At 48.6% G+C, this 19,310-nt stretch overlaps 10 protein-coding genes across 10 annotated transcripts; 4 read left to right on the top strand and 6 right to left on the bottom strand.

Moving 5' to 3' along the window:
• Window positions 1-563: 563 nt before the first annotated feature.
• On the top strand, window positions 564-920 carry VTP21DRAFT_4400 (uncharacterized protein; the record flags this gene model as incomplete). The annotated part of the gene is made up of 3 exons (XM_069394808.1): window positions 564-575; window positions 655-690; window positions 756-920. The coding sequence occupies 3 exons, from the start codon at window positions 564-566 to the stop codon at window positions 918-920; spliced, it is 213 nt and encodes a 70-aa protein (XP_069256008.1).
• Window positions 921-1,946: 1,026 nt separating this feature from the next.
• VTP21DRAFT_4399 (uncharacterized protein) lies at window positions 1,947-3,077 on the bottom strand (the record flags this gene model as incomplete). The annotated part of the gene is made up of 2 exons (XM_069394805.1): window positions 1,947-2,768; window positions 2,889-3,077. 2 exons carry the CDS (start codon window positions 3,075-3,077, stop codon window positions 1,947-1,949), a joined length of 1,011 nt encoding a protein of 336 aa, XP_069256007.1.
• A 1,722-nt stretch (window positions 3,078-4,799) lies between these two features.
• VTP21DRAFT_4398 (uncharacterized protein) lies at window positions 4,800-5,429 on the top strand (the record flags this gene model as incomplete). Its single annotated transcript, XM_069394804.1, has 1 exon — window positions 4,800-5,429. The coding sequence occupies one exon, from the start codon at window positions 4,800-4,802 to the stop codon at window positions 5,427-5,429; it is 630 nt and encodes a 209-aa protein (XP_069256006.1).
• A 767-nt stretch (window positions 5,430-6,196) lies between these two features.
• On the bottom strand, window positions 6,197-7,860 carry VTP21DRAFT_4397 (uncharacterized protein; the record flags this gene model as incomplete). Its single annotated transcript, XM_069394803.1, has 3 exons — window positions 6,197-6,265; window positions 6,347-7,625; window positions 7,700-7,860. The coding sequence occupies 3 exons, from the start codon at window positions 7,858-7,860 to the stop codon at window positions 6,197-6,199; spliced, it is 1,509 nt and encodes a 502-aa protein (XP_069256005.1).
• Window positions 7,861-8,961: 1,101 nt separating this feature from the next.
• Window positions 8,962-10,208, bottom strand: VTP21DRAFT_4396 (uncharacterized protein; the record flags this gene model as incomplete). The annotated part of the gene is made up of 5 exons (XM_069394802.1): window positions 8,962-9,048; window positions 9,128-9,289; window positions 9,363-9,428; window positions 9,503-9,550; window positions 9,627-10,208. The coding sequence occupies 5 exons, from the start codon at window positions 10,206-10,208 to the stop codon at window positions 8,962-8,964; spliced, it is 945 nt and encodes a 314-aa protein (XP_069256004.1).
• Window positions 10,209-11,046: 838 nt separating this feature from the next.
• Window positions 11,047-12,259, bottom strand: VTP21DRAFT_4395 (uncharacterized protein; the record flags this gene model as incomplete). The annotated part of the gene is made up of 5 exons (XM_069394801.1): window positions 11,047-11,380; window positions 11,459-11,721; window positions 11,779-11,885; window positions 11,972-12,020; window positions 12,101-12,259. 5 exons carry the CDS (start codon window positions 12,257-12,259, stop codon window positions 11,047-11,049), a joined length of 912 nt encoding a protein of 303 aa, XP_069256003.1.
• Window positions 12,260-12,902: 643 nt separating this feature from the next.
• Window positions 12,903-14,432, bottom strand: VTP21DRAFT_4394 (uncharacterized protein; the record flags this gene model as incomplete). Its single annotated transcript, XM_069394800.1, has 6 exons — window positions 12,903-12,923; window positions 13,048-13,510; window positions 13,592-13,937; window positions 14,002-14,106; window positions 14,177-14,278; window positions 14,342-14,432. The coding sequence occupies 6 exons, from the start codon at window positions 14,430-14,432 to the stop codon at window positions 12,903-12,905; spliced, it is 1,128 nt and encodes a 375-aa protein (XP_069256002.1).
• A 270-nt stretch (window positions 14,433-14,702) lies between these two features.
• Window positions 14,703-16,350, bottom strand: VTP21DRAFT_4393 (uncharacterized protein; the record flags this gene model as incomplete). Its single annotated transcript, XM_069394799.1, has 5 exons — window positions 14,703-15,164; window positions 15,228-15,533; window positions 15,609-15,850; window positions 15,922-16,141; window positions 16,210-16,350. 5 exons carry the CDS (start codon window positions 16,348-16,350, stop codon window positions 14,703-14,705), a joined length of 1,371 nt encoding a protein of 456 aa, XP_069256001.1.
• A 156-nt stretch (window positions 16,351-16,506) lies between these two features.
• VTP21DRAFT_4392 (uncharacterized protein) lies at window positions 16,507-17,091 on the top strand (the record flags this gene model as incomplete). The annotated part of the gene is made up of 3 exons (XM_069394798.1): window positions 16,507-16,603; window positions 16,682-16,869; window positions 16,933-17,091. The coding sequence occupies 3 exons, from the start codon at window positions 16,507-16,509 to the stop codon at window positions 17,089-17,091; spliced, it is 444 nt and encodes a 147-aa protein (XP_069256000.1).
• A 792-nt stretch (window positions 17,092-17,883) lies between these two features.
• Window positions 17,884-18,932, top strand: VTP21DRAFT_4391 (uncharacterized protein; the record flags this gene model as incomplete). Its single annotated transcript, XM_069394797.1, has 4 exons — window positions 17,884-18,046; window positions 18,116-18,347; window positions 18,416-18,557; window positions 18,642-18,932. 4 exons carry the CDS (start codon window positions 17,884-17,886, stop codon window positions 18,930-18,932), a joined length of 828 nt encoding a protein of 275 aa, XP_069255999.1.
• Between the last annotated feature and the right edge of the window lie 378 nt (window positions 18,933-19,310).

Raw genomic sequence — 19,310 nt, 5'->3', positions numbered from 1 at the left:
GCACAAAAATTTGTTGATATAAAAGACGAAGCGGCGCAGCAAACCCGAGTTGTGGATTTGGAGAGTATGCAAGGGAGAGTGGCCAAAATCGACCTGTTTCATTTGAGGGATAGGGTGGAGGGGAGGAGGGGGAGAGGTGGGGAGGATCTGCGGCAATGAAGGATTAATAACGCTGGCATTGACTTCACGGTAGAGGAACCAATATTAATCTGCAACATTATGAAAAAAATGTCTCCATTATTTCCGAAAGAGTCGATTCTTCTGTCAATCTTCATGCAAATATAGAAGCGATACCGTTGTTCTGTAAAAGTGTGCACCCAGAAAGCTTATTTTTGCATATTGAACATGACCCCCCCCCCTTTTCCCGCCAGTATATAAGACATTGATTTTGAGCGTTTTTGTTCTCCTTAGAAAATCCGCTCCTTCACTCTTCCCTCTTTACTCTTGCGCACCCTCTATCTGCGCCCCTTTCCACTCTTTTCTCACCCATCCAACGCGCTCTTCCGTCTGCGTTTCCAAGACCCCCTCGTCCTACTTCACACTACCGACAAAACACACAAACCATGGATCAGATAGTATGTTAGCTACTGTGACCAAGATGCAAAAGTAAGATCGAACGTACTAACAAGAGATTTTGCATCCTTTTCCACCCAGCCTCGCGCCGTTTATCTCCAGTTCATCATCGAAAAGGTACTTTGATATACCAGTTAGCTCGGTTTCTGAGCCCAAACAACTCAACTCTGCTGTGTTTATAGAAAAAGCTGGAAACCGAAATAAAAGCTTTGCATATGGATCTTGCAAGGCTTCAGCAGCAGGAACGTCAGCTGAAGGCGGCCCGGAGTGTCCAGGCTATTACAGGATCCCCCAATTGTACAGAAAATATTGCCCCCTTGGTGATGAGCAGAGTAGTTACCCATTGAATACTTAAATTTGAACCAGAGGGGCTTAATTGTGCCTTTTATTTCTGCAGCCATAGTCCCTCTCTTGGAGTTCGTTGCATTGCATGAGTTACCGATTCCGTTACGGTTTCCTCGTCCTCCCTTAATGTACGCATTAGGCATATAATTTCCGTTTTCACTTCTCACTCTATTTTCTCGGCATTCCGTGTGGCCCACATTCTATATAAAATCATCCACCTAGATTAATCCTAATATTCTGATGATGGTTTACCGTTGGTTGATGTCTACGCCTGTAATATATATTTTTTCTTTGGAATAATGCGCAATAATATATGGGTGAATTCTTAGGATGAGCTTGAATTTTTTATGAAGCTTGGAGTTGGAAAGCTCCTCTGCAGCCCTTAGTTGCGAAGAAAAAGGGAAGCAAGGAAGAGCGGCAATAGTAACAACAAAAAAGTTTAAATAGATTAGCTACTGTATCCGCATTTTTCGGGATTTTCACCGACACAATCCCGAAAATCGACAAAGTGGACATCCCCTTGAATTAGTGGCTGCAGCGACTGTTCTTTGATATTCAATTCCAATAAAAGGAGTCCCCCCTGAGATGGAGGCAGAAGAAGGCTTGAAAGGAAAGATTGCATAGATAGAGTCAGGGTCGTCTTGGATGGATTGTAGTTTTAACGCAGAGATGTGCTCTTACTACAAAGAAGGTTGTGGCAGACGCAACCTATTTTAGAGGAAATGGGGCTCGATCAATACTAAATCGCGCTACGGATGAAAATGGCAACAATATGTTGGTGAGCTTTAAGCATAGATGAGACTGAATAAAAAAACACGGGCCCCATGAAGAGCAACTCTAGTGAATAAATAATTATTTTTATTCGTGAGAGTGAGATTAGGAAAGCGAGGGAACAATACAATTGAAGCGGCGATAAATAATCTATACGGACTTTAATACTGCTTGATATTTTTAGTACTTTTTTTTGTATGAAAGTGAGGTTTTCGAGGACAAAGATGAAGTACGGCTCTTCGCTGGAAGAATTGAAATTACATATGGCATGCCATCTCTGGAAAAGGTAGCCGAACGTTTCTTGCATTTTCCGTGAGGGGAGGTGATATATGAGCGGAGGGAGGCCATGCTGAATCGAAAATGACGTTGACGCCTTTAAGTTTTCCCTCTTGATCTCGGTGCTGAGGAGCCCAGCTCATCTCGGAGTCGTGAGTGATGGAGACGGTGCGAAACTTGCTGAAGCCTTGCAGTGCTTCGATCTCGTCCGCGGTTAACGAATTGGATCGCGCGGAGGGGACCTCGTCATCTTCTATGGGATTGCACAGCTCAGCAACCGAAAGGCGGCGAAACTGCTCTTTACCGGTCCACGCGTTGGTCTGCGGCGGAGGAGGGAAGAGGGTGGATCCGACAGAGTGAGAACGTAACCGAGCAAAGCTCGGGGGAGGAAAATTAGGCGCAGCCTGGGTCGGGTAGGTCGATGGGAGTGGGGAGGGGTTGCCAAGAATGGGAGCGGTGAGAGGGGCGGGGGGGTACCGGCGCAATGAGGGGGGAGGTAAATTGGTGAGCGATATTGGGCGGTGGGCGGAATCTCGAGCCGCGGGGGAAAACGAGGGAAGACGGGAGGAGTCGGAAGAAAAGGGGGCGGGGAGGGTTATCTCGGAGTAGGCGCGGGTCTTTTTCGGCGAGATCTCGGGCCGGGGGTCTGCCTTGGGAGGGGACGCCGAAAGGGGCTTCTGCTTTTGGCCTCGTGCTGAGATGGACTTGGGCCGAGTGCGGTAGTGGATTGCGGTGTGCTGCATCATGTTATCGAATCGGCTGAACATACGGGAGCAATTCGGCACAATGCACCTGAAAGGTTTCTACGGGGAGAAAAGGGTCATAGAAATAGGGGTTAGAGAGAGGGCGAGAGAGGGCGAGAGAGGAGCGAGAGGGCGCAATTGAGCAGCCCACTCTAGGATGCTGAACAGAAGAAGGCTTACCTCTCCGGTGTGCTTTCGAGCGTGTCTCGCGAGGTGCTCGTTTCGAGTGAAAGCCATGTTGCAGTTGGGATAGGTGCACCGGAACAGCTTTGCCTGGCTCTCCCCACGCTGCCCACTTCGCTGCCTCTTTTTCCCGTTAGAAGCTTTGCCCCTGGCTGCCTTTACGCTGCCCGTTGAAGAAGTGTCCATGGAGATTTCGCGAAAGGATTTGAACTATAATGAGACCGAGTATCTTTTTACAGCTACTAGCGACGTCACGCTATTGTCCATTAATCATCAAGAGTGCAGGACAATGACTTTAGATAAACAAACAAAGAGACGAAAGGAGAAAAGAAACAGAAGCAGAGGAATGAAAAAACAAATAATGGAAAGGGAATCTCCCCCTAAAAAATATTTTTTGGAAGCCTATTTATTGTTATGGTAGAGGCCTCAAATCCGGGGTGGAGCAAGCAAGACCAATTTCAATACAAGGGCAACCCAAGGACGGTGCAGTTATGATCGCCTGTTTCAATGAGGTCGTTTATGTGTTTCGGCTGAATGGTCGCGATTTATGTTTGTTAAAAAAAGGGGGGTGTTGGTTGGAGAGGCGGAGGGGGGAATCGAAAGAGGGGAGGGGGGGAAGGTGAAAGCGGAATGGGCAAAGCCGAAGTGTTTGCATGAAAGAAACCACTGTATTTGATGGGGCAAAACTTTTATGTTTGAGGTGCAGATCTATCTGATTGATGTGCCCCTGGGACTAGGGAGGTTGTACTTTTTCCCCTGGGTGTCCGGCGCGATATAGAAAAATTCTTCAAGTCAATCCCCTGGCCAAGGTCGGGTGAAAAACCCAGGTAAAACGTGTGGGCCGCAGTCATGTTGCTGAGAGCACTAACGATCCCCTTTGGCTCATGAAAAGGAGTCAAAAGAGGGCGCATTAGAAATAATTGAGAAACGGAAAGGGTGACGTGTGGCAGGTAATAGGCAAAATAAGGGGAGGGGAGGGGGGGGGATGGGGGGAGGGCAGAGCAGATTTCTCATGTATTGGAGTCAAACAAGGGTAGGAAAGCCCCGAATGGGTTTCCTCCCGCCTCCCCCCCCCCCTAGGAATGGAGATTTTATTCACAAGTGTTCAGATTACGAAGGAGCATTAACGATGGCTTGACAGTCGCCCACTGATGATCTTAAAGTTGAGCAAAAGACATACCAACTCCACCCCTTTGCATTTTGCTGTTATTCATATTACCACAAATATCCAAATGGATCAGGGATGACTTTCTTTGGGATTCCGAAATCCTATACTGGTTTCCAACACACGACTTGCGGATTTTTCCGTGCATATTTGCACGAGCAATGCTGGCAGGCCTCCGTCTTCTTGCTCGGCGAGTCGCCCAAAGTGGTCTTCTTAAAGGGTCTCAGATTAATTCGGCTGCAGTTAGAGGGGTTTTGGTCGAGGCAAGCAAATCGGAAACCTCGCATTCCATGACGGCCAAGAAACATTTAGTCATACTGATCGATATTTTTCAAGCCGCTTCAAACTCAGCGGTTCCCTTGGAAAGCATTATGCAAAGCTGGTCTTTAACGAGGAAAGGGGAGGGAGTAACACATTTTTCTCGATCTAATTTCCCTTGCCTGATTCATACTCCGTGCTGATCAGCCCGAGCGTATCTTAAACCGACCAATGAGACAGGGCATTCCTGGACCTACCAAAATGTCCTACGCAAGGTCGAATGCGCTCTCTTTAAAGACACATTTTTTCTGACGTTCCAGCTCTGGAACACGCGTGCTTGTAAACACACAAAATACAATCTCCACCCCACTTCCCTCTCTCACCCATCATCCTCTTGTTTCCATTAATTTTTGCCAAACACGCATACCCGCTTTGATCTATACCCAAGCCCATCTCCCCCCTCTTCTCTACTCAAGTTTAGTATCATGAAGCTGCTTACTCTCACCTGCATCATGGCCACCCTTGCCGTCGTCTCTTGCTCTTCCCAAGAGGACACCTCGCAAGTCAGCCACCCACACAGGGAATGGCGCCGCGGTACCCCTGCGGCTACGCCCGCCGCTGCCGGTAAAGCGGATAAGAATTACTTTGTCGATGATAAGAAGGTGTGCTACGTGCCTCCGGACGTCAAGGCCAAAGGAATCGACTTCAAAAAGAAAGGATGTAAAAAAGTGGTCGACATCCACCCCATGACCTCCGCCCCTGTAATGCGAAAGCGTGCCGAGGCTAAAGACACAAGCGTCCAGGAGAACAGGAACATGGAGTATCAATCCAACCAACGAATGACCTTTGGCGAGGATGGGTACGCCGCCGACAGGGCCAAAGAGACCTACCATAGAGCGTTCCATGAGGATGAGGAGGAAGCTAGCGAGGAGAGACTGCGTAAGTTGGAGATGGGAGAGTATCCCGGCTTGGAGAGCGAAAGAATGAGGACGACCAAGGATGACCGAGTCGAGAACCGGCCCTATGCCTACGCGAAGAATGCTGATATTGACGACTTAATCCTGGACGCGATGAAGCCTGGCCACTGGGAGCGCCCCAGCGAGGAGGAAAACTAGAGGTGATAAATATAGATTTATGTCCACTCTCTTTTATATGTTTAATAAGATAAACAAACTTTTTTTTTTCTGTTTCTCTAAATAAAACATAATATTATACAATGATATACCCTTGTATACACACAGTTCCCTCAATAAGAACTGGCAACCAGGTGCGACTTGCGAGGAAGAAGACTAAAACATTGAATTTGCGCTAATGTAAACAGGCCTTATATTTGTTTAAAATGAGCTGTTTTGCTTTTTACTATCTATGATGACTTTTTTTGACTTTCGCCTGTTTCTCTAAATATATGAGATGATGTGTTGTAACGAATATTTTGCGTCATAGATCCTTGTGTATATGCTGGTTTCATTCAATAGAGATCATTAAATCATAGATAGTATTCCCTCAACAAAAACGTAATGAGCCTTTTTCCTTTTTTTTTGTCAAGTCGAATGCTTACACTAAGGGTCAGATTAGAATTTTGGTTAAGTATGGGGAGGCTAAGACTTAGATTTTCAAGGAGCGACTCATACTTTGCCAATTTGGAAACCGCCAAATTTGGTGATTCATCACTCAAAAATTCATATATCAACTATTATTGTTTATTTTTTTAGACCTTTAAATGCATAAAGAAAAATCTATTACACAGAAAATAAGGGGGGTATAAGAGACTTAGAATATTATCTAATAAAGTAAAGAAAATATTAAAATTATTGTTCGTTGTGGGAAAATATCGAACCATCGAATATTCCATCTCAAGCAGGGTATTGCTTGTATGTTTGGCTTACGCGACCGGCAAGGCTGGCGCAGCTGGCGCGGCTGGCACGGGGGCAGCATTGTTGTTGGGAAGCGTCTACATCACCAAAAGAGTAAGGGTGGGTCAGGGTTTCTCAAAGCATACCAAAAGCATCCATTAAGAAGGGTGTTCATTTACCTGCTGTGGGTTGTCTAGGGCGGCCGCCTTGGGTGCAACCTTTGGCTTGTCTTGCTTCTTAACATTCTTTACCTTCTTGTCCTTCTTCTTCTCCTCGTGCTTCTTCCCCTGGGCTGTGATGGGCTGGGGCGCGGCGGCCGGGGGAGCCATGTTTTCGGCGGTACGCTGAGGAGGCGTCATGGCTTCTGGTAGTTGAGGAGCAGCGGGGACGTTGGCAGGCATTTCGGTTGCGCGCTGAGGTGTAACTTGGTTGTTTTCAATGGGGGCGGGGATTGGGGCGGCGGCGGCAGCGACGTCGGGAGTCTGGGGCTTCTTCTTTCCGCCTTTTGGTTTCTTCACGGCGGCAGCTTTGTTGTCGGCGGGCTTCTTGGCCTTGGGCTTCTTCTCCTTCTTGGGCTTCTTCTTCTCCTTCTTCTCCTCCATCTCCTCGTCCTGGCCGTCCTCCTCCTCGCCCTCGTCCTCAGCTCCCTCAACTTCGTCGTCGTCATCCTCATCGTCCTCCTTTCTTGTGGGCTTGCCCTCCTTAATCTTGCGCTCGAATCCGGGCTCCTCCACGGGGGAGGTGGCGGGGGCGGGCGCAGCCGGAGCAGGGGGAGCCGGCTCACCCAAGATAGGTTTCAGCAGCCCCTGGATTCCGAGCTGCCGCTTGCCATGCTGAGCGGCCGGGAGGGGTGCGTTGGCCGCCTGCGCCACAACCCCGTTCCCAGCCTGGGGAGCAGGGGCTGCCGCAGCCGCAGCCACATTGGCGGGCTTGGGCTTCTTCTTGTCGTCCTTCTTTGCCTTCTTCGCCGCCTTGTCGTCGGTCACTTCGGGTTTGACGGTGGGCTGCTTGGGCTTCTTGATCACCTCGGCCCGCTTGGTGATCGGAACCAAGCCACCCATGGCGCCCTTTGTGGACACATCCTCCTGGGGAGCGGCCTGCGGCTGTTGGTTCTCAAGGGGATGCTCGCCCTCGGGAACTACCGCCTTGGCCATCATGTCGACGGGCTGTTGCCCGTTGTTCTCCACAGGCTTCTTCACATTCTGCTTTTTCTGCTTCTTCTGTTTCTTCTGCTTTTTCTTGTTGTCTTCCTCCTCGTCCGCGCTCTCCTCCTCCTCATCCTGCTGTTGCTTCTTCTTGGCCTTCTTCTTGTCCTTCTTTTTGGCCGCCTCTACCGGCTCGTCCGTCTCCTCCTCCTCCTCCTCCTCTCCAGCGGCTTGGAATGTGGGGACGGCGGTGGCTACGGGCGCCGTGGGTGCCAGGGATGCTGAGGGAGTGGCGGTGTCATTTGTCTTGGTACTATGGGGGATCAAGAGACAAGAGGGGGTTAGTTGCAGTGTCGCCCTCCTCTCCAACTGCAAACCTATACGTACATGGCCGCAAGGATGGGCCCAAGGAGTGGGATACTGGCGAGCTCAATGCGCTTGTCAAGGTGGGGATGCTCGAGTGCCGCAGAGTTCTCCTGCAGAGGAGCAGCCTGACTCAGGGCAGATACACTGAGGAGGACTGAAATGGCGAAGATACCTGTTTTCATTTTTGCTCTTGAAGTGAGAAGAGAAGAGAAAAGAAATATATTAGAGATAAAAAGAAATATGTAGAAGAGAGAATGAAAATATACTTTATATATGGAAAGAGAGTGGGTATAAGAGTGAGAGAGAGAGAGAAGAAAAGAGAGAGAGAGAGGTGGGGTTTAGTGGGAGAGGAGTAGAGCTATTGTAATGGCGGATGGAAAATTTTTGTGAAGTAAGGACGAAGGAAGGGGATTTCGTCGCGGGTTTTATAAAGAGATCGAGTGGAACAGACGGCTCGTGTTGATCACCATATTTTTCGCAACAAAAATTCCTCAATCGAATGTGTTTTGTCGTCATAACCGTAGAACATGTAGACGCTGGAATTTTAGATCTGCAAAAAAGATGTGGAGCAAGAATCCGCTAGTAAAATATCTTGGCTCAGAAATTTGGGAGAGTCTTGGAGTGATCGGCGATTTTTTCGGCTCAAGGAATGCATCTCTGGCAAAAGGGGGAGGCACGGAGGGACTTGGAAGCGTTTTTCCCTTCGCTTCTTCCCCTTTTTCACCCCTCCCACCCCTCGTAAGCATACTAGAAAAAACGCGTAGATCAACGGAGATGAATGCGTTTCTTTTCCCCTCCCTCTTTTTACGAATTTAGCCTTTTCCCGATCCGCCAAAGCATATTCAAGCAAGAAACTGAAAAATGTTACTCTAAAGGGGTAGCGTCAAAACGAAAACTCCAAATGGGAAAGGGAACGATTCATAGAATATGCGCGGAAAGGTTCACATTTATTTTTTTTTCGTTGATAAAATATATATAGAGAGAGCCACATTAGAATGAGGAAAATAGGAAAGAGGAAAAGAAAAAAACGATAATATGAAAGTTCATGAATGTACTAGGAAAAAAAAAATGGAAAATAAGAAACAAAAAAAAATGCTGCAAAGTCTCATGGATGGTATAATATGGAGGGCGTTCAAGTAGAAGAACAAAGTTATATAGATGTCCCAACTATGAACAAGTAATAATGGAGATTTCATTCGGTATTCTTCAAAGGGGAAAGAGGACAAAGCAAAAACGGGTTATCATTCATAAACTAATACGATAAACAAAACCATGGGGCAAATTTAGCGCGAGATGGAAGATTCGTCTTCCGAGTCATCGTATTCCTGTGAAGACCCATTGACCCGCAGCTTCTTGTTGAATTTTGGATCCTGAAAAGAGAAAGGATTCAGTCTCCATCGCTGTTGTATCTAAAAGAAAGGTCTGATGGGGACTGCTTTTCTAAATTACCTTCCACGGACCCAAGTCGGCTTGTCTGCATCCGCCGGGACACTCGCAGACCCCTCCGAAATAGGTTGGGAGATTTTCCGGATCTACGTCCTTCAGCAGCTCCTGCTGGTATTTGCCGCTGAGGATCACAATCTTATTCACCGTGACCTCGTCGAGGAAATTCTGACAATGATATAAATGAGTTTTCCGACCAAATCTGTTAGGCTGAATCCCACCCTGGGAGGGTTGTCTTTACCTTGATCAAATTAAACACGGAGGCGAAAAGATAAGGTGCATTGATGATGAACATCTTTCCCATCATCTGAGGAAAACAAATACAAAAGTTAAAAACTCATGACGTGACCAGCGATGTCGCGCAGATGTGAAGCCAGTTACCTCTGGGTAATAGTCTTGGGCAATCGCCGAGATTCGCTTAATAAAGCTCTAACAAAGGGAGAAAGAAGAGGTTGAATAAGAGGAGGGGGGGGGGGAGGATTCGCTGGGGTATAATTCAGGTTACCATGATGGAGGGCGCTTGCTTAAGTTGAATTCCCTTCAAGTCCAGGATAGTAAAGCATTGCTCTATACGCTGGCCCGCCAATTTAGAGCAGGAGGGGAATCGGTCATTCACTAGGCTCTCGTAGCCCACCACGAAGTGCTTAATCATGCGCTCCTCAGTGGTGACCTTGAACAGCTGCTTCAAGTCGACGTTCCCAATGTGCTCGACATAAATGGGCCTATCGAGCCGGTCTGTCTTGTGGTAGTAGCGCGGGTAATATTTCGCCACCTCCTCGTGCTCTTCGAACTTGAAGTTGCGGACCAGATCATCGACGCCAAAGTCCTTGCGCCATTTGAGATAGTTGGTGAACATGAGAAGGGATTTGGGGAGGTCGAATTTGCGTGCTCGCAGAAAGCGGAGCAGAATGTGGTCGTCGTGGACGCGGGCGTCGTACAGGTCGCATTCCTTGGCAAGCTCCTCCTTGAAGCGCTGGAGCGTCACCTCTTGCTGCGGGGTGAGCGAGCCGACGCGCCCAGTGCCTTCGAAGCGCGAAGGCGTCATGGTATAAGCCTTTTGGGATTTGCGGAATAAATTTGGGGCCATTGTGGAGCGATTCGACTCGGGCGGATTCGGGAGGGGGAGAGAGGTTCAAGTATGGAGAGGATTCAATGGGGCCGGGTGAAGCTGGAGAGGGCGGGGGAGGGGGGAAGCTGGAGCTCGCCGCAAGAGGAGGTTGGAGTTGGGCAGTGGAGAGGAGAAAAAGAGGGAAAAAAAGCGAGCTGCAGGCGAAAATATAGGGATGTGAGAATTGGGGACAAAAGTGGAAGCAGACCAAAAATTAATTTTTTCCCCCAAAAGACAACGATTTAGTGCGCTGACTCTGAGCACGAGGTCCACTCTGCAGGAAAGGGAGTCCCCCCTTGCCCAAAGAAGCAGTTTCCCAGCAAACAACCATGTTGGCACCCACAGCCTTCCCATGGACAGGCCTGGAGGCCGAGTGGCAGCTGGGGCAGGGGGGCCGCGAGCTGATAAACACAGCCATGCGCCGGCTCATCCTTGATGGCGGAGATGGGGCTGGAGAGATAAATTAAAATTTTCCCGACATGTAAATCTTATCTATATCCAAGGAGAGGCAGGATGCATCCATGGGCGCACTGGGGGAAATTAGTCTTATTATTATTATTATTATTTGCGGTGTCGGCGGAAAGAAACATTACACGGCGGCAGAGGCAAAATGGGCAAACAGCCCCAAAGGAAGTTAAATATAGAGAAGATTAGACTACCATAAGCATAGCAAGTATAAGGCTGATAAATAGATGGAAAACACAACGGATTTGGAAGAAGAAAATGGGAGGAGAATGTGTGCTAACTACTGAAGAGGGGTGTGAACTTATCATATTGATGCCATGATGCCAGGAGAAGAGCGGCTTTGCCGGAGCGCCTATTGGTTCGCCATTTGCTCCACCACCGTCGCCTCCTGAGGAGTCATGGTGACTTGGGGGACCCCGTTGCCGCCCATCGGCATGAATATAACCTTGGTGCCGGCGCTGCGGGCCATGGTGACCATGGTTTCGAGCGAGCGAATCTGCATGGCGGCGGGCGTCGCCAAGATGTCGGCGGCCTTGCGCATAAGCTGCGCGGCCTCCACCTCGGCTTGGGCAGCAATCACCTTACTCTCGCCAATGCGCTTTTGTTTGGCGGCGGAAGCGAGACTGTCCTGGAGCTCGCGGTTGAACTGGATGTCCTTGACCAGGATGGACTCCACTCGGGCACCCCTATTGGCAAGAGTAGATCAAGAAGGCATCAGCCGTCTAGCCTCACTCATCCCAAACATCACGCCTCGAATCCCTTACCATTGCTTGGCGGCCTCGCCTATGACGGCCCCAATCTCCATCGCAATCGCCTCTCTATTCTCGATCAAGTCTTGGAGCACACGCGAACCCACAATGTGCCGCAGCGTTGTCTGCGTGCGTTCGACGAGGGCCTTTTTCACGTCCGTCACGCCGAACACAGACACGTATGGGTCGACCACATGCCAGTAGAGAATGCTGTCGATCTGGATGCTGACATTGTCCTTCGTCATCACAGACTGGCTGGGGATATCGGCAAGCTGGATCTATCGGCACGGGTGAGATTCTTTTTTGGATCGGAATCTTCAGAATGATCGAAATACCTTCATATCCACCCGCGTCAGGCGTTCCGTAATGGGATTGACCTTGGTAAGCCCGGGATCCACACACTTATAATACCGTCCGAAGCGAGTAATGAGCCCCACATGGCCTTGAATAGAGAAACGCAACATTGCCGCATAAATAAATGAAATGAACATGCTAACCAGCGAAACATAAAGGGCTTCTTGTCTTTACCTTGAGGCACCTCGCGATAAATGTTCGGGAAGCAGACACATACCGGAATCTATGCAATGCCAGCTATAGTTAGGATTTCCATGTTGATGTACCGAAACTCAGACTCGTCGAGTTCGACGTGTCACTTACGGCTCCAAGGGTGCCCACGAGGGCGCCGAGCTGGTTCATAATCGTACCATAGACCCCATGGGGAATAGTGCTCAGGTCTTCCTCGTGAGCAAAGGAGGGGATCAGGACGCGCGCCGAGGGCTGCGAGGTCACGGGCGCATCGGCGTGGTTGGAATTCATTGGGATGAGATTTTTTTGCGAAATCTTGAAGGCGTGAGTAAAGTGGAACGGGAAAAGTGCCAAGCAACAGAGTCCAGGATTGTGGAGCAGCGATCCCTCCCCGCCTATTATATAAGTACTCAAAGGGACTGCGAGGCCGAGCTTATGCTAGATGAAAGAGAAATCGGAAAAATAGAACATTACACAAGCAAACCAGGAAGCTTCCCCCTCCTATGATGCCAGAAAAAAGGCTGAGTTGCTAGAGAGTAAGCAAGGATATTATTCAAACGAAAGTCCATTACATCATGTGAAGAAAAGTGGGGATAAGAATAGAATATACAGTAACAAACACAGAGAGACATAAAAGAAATAAAAAAAAGGGGGAGCTTAAATAAAAAAATTACAGAATATCGCCGGGTGAAATAGGAGAGATGAAAGAGAAAGAGAGAGAGAAAAAAAAAACAAAGCGGGAAGGAGCAAATTAAGCAGCCTATTCTCGATGCAAATAGAGTCGCTATTTGAATGCAGTAAGGAACGAAATTCAAACGTCTTCCCAAAAAGCACTTGGGCCTCCACACTCGGTTCATGTGACCCGATTCCGAAATTCGCTATTCGCTATCGGCTAATACGAACGAGGCGGACAAGAGGCCCTTTAGCGTCGATATCAAATCAATATCGGTAGAAACTAGGTGGATGAATCATCAAGTCAATAAGCAAGCAAGCAAGCAAGCAAACAAACAAACAAAAAAGACGACCCGGATAAGCATCCTGCCATCAAAGCATAATACACAAAAGGGGAGCCTACTTACATTTCCGACAATGGTCAGCGGAATGTCAAATATATCCCTCTTGATGGTGAAGCAGAAACCACACGGAACACGGCGGCCGGCTGGCGTGAGAAGCACACACGTAGTCATGACGGAGGATTCGGTCTCGAATGCGTGTACCGAGAACTTCTCCCAGTACTCCACCGCCGACTGATTGTCCATCAGCTCGTAGATATAGGTCTTCTTCCCTAGGATCTGCTCGCGCGTCCATTGCGTTAATAGGAGAAATTCCTTTCCAACCAGCGCAATTTCGCCCGTGCGCCGCCATACAACCGTGGGAGTGCCAGAGAAGCTGACGAGCTTCTCGAACTCTAGGAGGGTCCGCTGGAACATCTTCTCCATGAAGATCAGATCCTCTAGCGTCAGGTTCATGACAAGCGTGATGAACGAGGGCCGAAAGCCAGAAATGGCTCGTGTGATGCGCATCATGTCCTCTTTCTCCATCCTGCAAGCCATCCGCCGAGGTTAGCATTAAAACCCTGCTCTTTATAGGGAAGGGGAATGGTAAAAGCACAAAGCCACTCACTTGTCTTTCATGTATTTGACGAGATAATGGAACCCCTCCACGTAGTTGTGCGGGGCCTTGATCGATGCGTACACGTTCTCTGGGCTGTATCCCTTGCGCTTTCGCAGCTCATAGCCACTTCCCACCAATCCACCCCCATTCTCGACGGCGGTGGCGGATGCCGCCGACGTCGTCTGATCGGTGGTCCATTGCGATGGGTTGAGCATCGCAAGGGCGTTGGTATCTCCCAGTGGATTAGAGAACATGGAGCTGAGGATGGAGTACTCGAGATTGACAGCTTGGGAGCCGAAATTATCCGCGGAGAGGGGATTAAGCCCGAAAAAACTGGACGCATCGAGATAGGAGCCTGGAAGCAATGCAGGGGGGTAAGAGAGCGGTCAGAGAGAAACGATCAGCAAAAATCATTCTACCATTCAACAAGTCTTGTGAGGAAGCTTGGTCCAGTTGATGGAGCGGAGCGGTCAAATCGGATTGCAGATCAATACCTGACGATGAATTGGATCCCATGGACGGTGCTGCCATGGTCAAAAACAAAAAGGGTTAGCTCGGTGGCCCCCGGTCCTGGAATCGATCGACCAACCGTACCTGGAGTAGGATCGGTGTCCTGCAAATACTTTGCCTTCTTTCTCACTCCATCCATACATGTTGCGGCCAGATCCCGCTTGATGCATCGCTGGCATGGTCTCGCTGGTGATCCGAGCAACAGCATTAATCGCTAGAACTATGGATTCAAAAATGGAATGCACCTACAGTCATCACAGGTTAAATGGGCCCTCTGGCAATGGATGCATGCGCGAGAGGTCTTCTTTCTCTTCACTTTCTTCTCGGGAGTGGTGGCCATGTCCCTGGTGTTAAGCAATGTTGATGTTGGGGTGCAAGCCCGAGCCGATCATATATATAGATAGCTTAGCCGGAGGCGAGGGGGTGAGTTGGAAGAGACTAAAAAAAATATGGCTTCTGTTTTTTGAGATTCTATCGATTCTTTTTGTGTGACTTCAAATAAACAAAAACAGCGAGCACCGAAAAAATCGTACAAATCATTGTTATGCTTTTTTTATAGGATAAATTGAAGAACAGAACAAAGATGAGGAGGAGGCAAAATGCAGGCGAGTTAGGAGATGTAGCGGCTCTCGTGCTCGGCAAGGACCTTGGCCGACATCTTCGCATCAAAGAAGAGATTCCCGGCCTCCTGCACATCCTCCAACACGATCTCCTCGCGGCCACTCGTCCGGGAGAGAACGTTGGCGGGGGAGAGTAGCTGGACTGCGTAACGTAGCGAGCTCTTGGCCCCGATCTCCGCCATGTACTGCGCCGCTTCGTCGGCAACCCGCAGGCCCTCCGTTCGCGCACGGATCCCGATGATGATTTTGATTTCCTCGAGCGTATACGGCACGGTGCGCACGATCAAGAGACGATCGAGCAGGTCGAGTGGGATGCCGTGGGGGGCGACGATGTCTTCTGTGCCTCGGATAGTGCACATGCCGCGGTTGGTGGCCAGGATGACGATGGGAGAGAGGGGAGATTCGAGAGCGCGATTCAAATAGGTGAAGCATTCGATATCTAGCATGTGTGTCTAAGCAAGAGGGGAGAGGTTAGTCGCTGGACCGTCCACGCATCCCCAAGGGGTTTCCCCTACCTCGTCAATGAACAAAACGCCGGGAATCAGCTCCGCTATCCCCTGGTCAATGTACTTGTTGACAACCTTGTTGACCTCTTTCCTCAGCTTTTCTGTGATTTCCGTTTTCCGCGGCTTCATCAGCTGGCCCATCATGGACAGAATGTCCTGGCCCCCTTGCGGGCGGGCATTGGCAATGTCCAAATCATGTAATGTTACATCCTGAATCACCTCCTTCTTCTTGTGGACCTCCCCCTTGGGTAACGGCACGTATTCCTCGGCCTCCAGGTCAAACTCTGTTGCGTAAGCGTCAGACCGCCCAACCCTCTTAGCGTGTTTGAAAAGAGAGGGGTGTCAATACTGGCTCCGCGTGAAATGTTCAGTTCAAAAACAAGCGGTTACCTTGACAGCTCCCGTATTGGCCTCTATATAGATGACATCGCCGACGGCCACTTTTTCTTTCTGAATACTCTCGTAGATGGTCGGGTCCAGCTTCAACTGTTTTGTGCCCTTGACGGTTTTAAGGCCAATGATGACCTGTGAGATAGTTTTCCCGTAGCCTCCCAGCGGATTCTCTGTCTCTTCAGGAGTTAGTTCCGTCACCTCTCCCTCATAGACCTCCTTCGTCTCCTTAATTCTTAGGCCTATTCAGTGGACGCCAACATGATCTGTCAGGCAATGCAATCGAAACGGTCCAAATTCTGAGAATCCTTACCAATGGCCCGTCGGAAATTTTCCATTAATACCTCGGTTTTCTTAATTTCGCTCGAGTAGACCTCGCTGCCGACCATTGGGCAAAACGGAACCTTTGGACCTAGCTCCTGTGAGATCGCGAGAGCGAGCGCTGTTTTTCCTGTACCAGGAGCACCTGCAAGCAGGAGTGCACGCCCGGCCCATTTTTTCGATTTAATCATGTCAACTGCTATTCCACATGCCTTTTCAGTATATGAATACTCCATGGTTAGTGTCTTTTCATCGTCGATTCCGAAATTTCAAGGCTCACTTCGCGTGCGGTCTCCTGCCCGACAAATCCGGCCGCGATCTCCTCAACAGAGCCATCATCGCGCAATCCCAGCCCTTTAATATGCGAGTGTGTGGCGATCCGCTGCTCCCTGGTTGTGTTTTTTACTTCGTTGATTTTCATGTCTATTATTATTATTTTTCTTTGAAATCTTAGCGTGTTTTCGAGGACTTCAATTTAGCTTGTAAATAGTGTGACGTTTGCTTTCCTATCTCGCATTATTCTCTCTCTTTCCAGATCGATCACTATTTGAATCAAAGAGAATCCAACCAGCCTGTCATGCCCAAAATCCGACATCTGCGCAACAAGAAGCCGCCAGAGGGCTTTGATGAGATAGAGCCTATGTTTCTGGAATTTGAAAAAAAGATGCGTGATGGTAGGTCTTTTTTTTTCTCTCTCTCTTTTTCTAGAGGTGTCTCCAATGTTTCTCTGATTTTTACTTCTTTGTCTTTAGCCGAAAATGAACCCCACGAAGGCAAGCGAAAAGTGGAAGCACTGTGGCCTATTTTTCGTCTGCATCATCAGAAATCTCGCTATGTCTATGATCTTTTCTATAAGCGCAAAGCAATCACTCGCGAACTTTACGATTGGCTGCTGAAAAACGGCTACGCTGATGCAAATCTGATCGCCAAGTGGAAAAAGGTGAGCCGGTAAATAACTCGACATCAGACCTATTTCCATTTAACTTTTTTTTTGTATATATAGCCCGGCTTCGAGAAACTATGCTGCTTGCGGTGCATCCAGGCTAAGGACACCAACTTTGGCACAACCTGCATCTGCAGAGTGCCGAAAAATAAGCTGGAGGAGGGAAGAGTGATAGAGTGTGTTCATTGTGGGTGTAGAGGGTGTAGTTCTACCGATTAAATTTGTGGTTAATGGAGAGGAGGGGAGTGCTATATCGATTATATGATTTCCTTAAACTTCCACCCCCGCTCTACTTATTCTTAAACGACGGATATTCCTCTTGCTTTTTCTCTTCAGCTCAGTGACGGTCAGCCATTCCCTATTCTTCGTAATTTGCCTCTTTCTTTTCCGCCTTGAATGGGACGTGGTGAGCCTGCTCTAAGTTTTTTTTTCTCCTTCATATTTCTCCTTTCAATATGTTGTATATATATAATTCGCAATAAAGACTAATCAGTCATCAATAATTTCATGCCGGCGCACTCTCCACAGCTCGTTTTTTCCTTTCTTTCCGGATCTAGAAGCGTAGCAAAAATGAGGAGTGAAACAACTCCACACTTCCAGCGAACCGGAAACTTGATGCCAACTTGTTTATCCATTAGAGCGCAATACACAGCTCAGTGGTGCTCTCTTCATGGAATCAGACTTGTTAGTGAGTAGGTAACAAAGGAAGCGGGAGGAGAAAAAAATTATAAAGTACAATAAACAGGAAGACGAAGGAATAGCCAAGGAAATGATAGGGCGCGAAGTTTATTTTTGGCCCACTTTTGCCTATTTTCATCACGGGAGGACATGCGATCAACAAATACGAATGCGGATGGTGGCAAAATGTACGGGTTATTTTCCAATTCGCCCTCATAAAGTCTCGGTCATTATATAACCTCCACAGCTTCCATTTTCCCTCTGAAACCTCCTACTCTTCCCTTTCGCCGCATTTTCTTTTCTTTGCTCAAATTCCAAAAACTAAAATTCGCCATGGAACACCCCGAGGTCAATGTCGCTTCCCAACCGAATTCACAGGAGAAAACATCGGTAAAAACCGAGGGCGATCGCGAGCGCGAACTCGGAGAAGCGGAGCGGCTGGCCAAGGAGACGCCACTACCCTCTGGTGACGACGGTGAACTTTCCTCGGCCTCAAGTTGGTTAATCATGCCACTCCTCTCCCCTCTCTAATGCTCACTTATTCCATTGCAATTACATTGCTTAGACATGCACAACCGAGGAATTACTTTGGCACAGCAGCGTGTTCGGCGCCTAGTGATGTGGGAGCACCCGGCTGAGAGCGGTGGGGTTCTGAGCGGATTCCTCGCCCTTCTCTACCTCTCAGGTCGCTTCTCTCCCCTTGGCCTGATCTTTCTTATTGGGTTTTGCCTGACTGGGCTGAACCTCTGCTATGTAACCGTGTACAAGAAACTGTACGGAGACGTGAACCCATTAGAGTAAGAAAACACGCCTTGTAATCTGAGCTAGCGGTCTCAAAGGATTGACTCCCTCTATTCCATGCTAGCAATCTCCGGAATAAGCGGAATCTCGAGCTTGACCAATCCCGGGTCTCCAAGTACGTTTCCCTCTGTGTGGACGTGATCAACGTTTTCCTCCAAGAGACGCTGAAAATAGTGCTTATCGAGGACACCGTGCGCAGCTTCAAGGTATTATCGAGATTAAGAGCCGCGCCATCCCCCTTGCCTCATCCCCTCTCATTCCCCCTCCCCCCCCTCTACTTCCACTGACAGTGGCTAGGCATCCTCTTCCTCCTCTGGAATATTTCCTACGTCTTCCCGACCAGAGTCATCCTGGCCACGTGCGCCCTACTCGGCTTCACACTCCCCCGCATCTATGTCGAAAACAAGGAGATGGTGGACCAGAACTTGGCCCGGGGGCAAAAGGTGCTGCACGAAAACATCCGCAGGGTTTCGGATGCGGCCAAGGAGAGCGCAACCGAATTGTCTGCCAAGATGAACCAGATCACTAGCCAGCGCGGAATCTCGACCGAGGGCAGCGTGGCGGCGGCAAAAGAAGAATGATGATGGCAATATCTAAGGGGAAATTTGTATTTTCGATTTTTTTTTTTTTCAGTCTTTCTTTCGGTTAGGTTTTGAACTACCTCCAGTGAAGGTAGAGAGTAGGTTTCATCCGTTTTGCTGGGCCTCGCCCCGGTTTCCCAATACAGGTCGTGCCACTACTAGAACAAAGATTATTTCTTTCCATCCACTCTTCGGCCTTGACGGTAACAATACATGAGCCAAATTTGTACAATAAGAGAAACGGCAAAAGAGCAATCTAGAAAACGAAATGAACAAAACACGAGAGTGAAAACAGATAAAGACGTTTTTTTTTCCTTTAATTACAAAGAGTGGGGAAAGAAATGAAAAGGAGAAAGAATAATGATAATGATAAAGTAG

Source organism: Calcarisporiella thermophila, assembly GCF_041956535.1.
Source record: "Calcarisporiella thermophila strain CBS 279.70 unplaced genomic scaffold VTP21scaffold_2, whole genome shotgun sequence".
Taxonomy (NCBI): domain Eukaryota; kingdom Fungi; phylum Calcarisporiellomycota; class Calcarisporiellomycetes; order Calcarisporiellales; family Calcarisporiellaceae; genus Calcarisporiella; species Calcarisporiella thermophila.
This window is presented reverse-complemented; position numbering and strand designations above follow the sequence as displayed.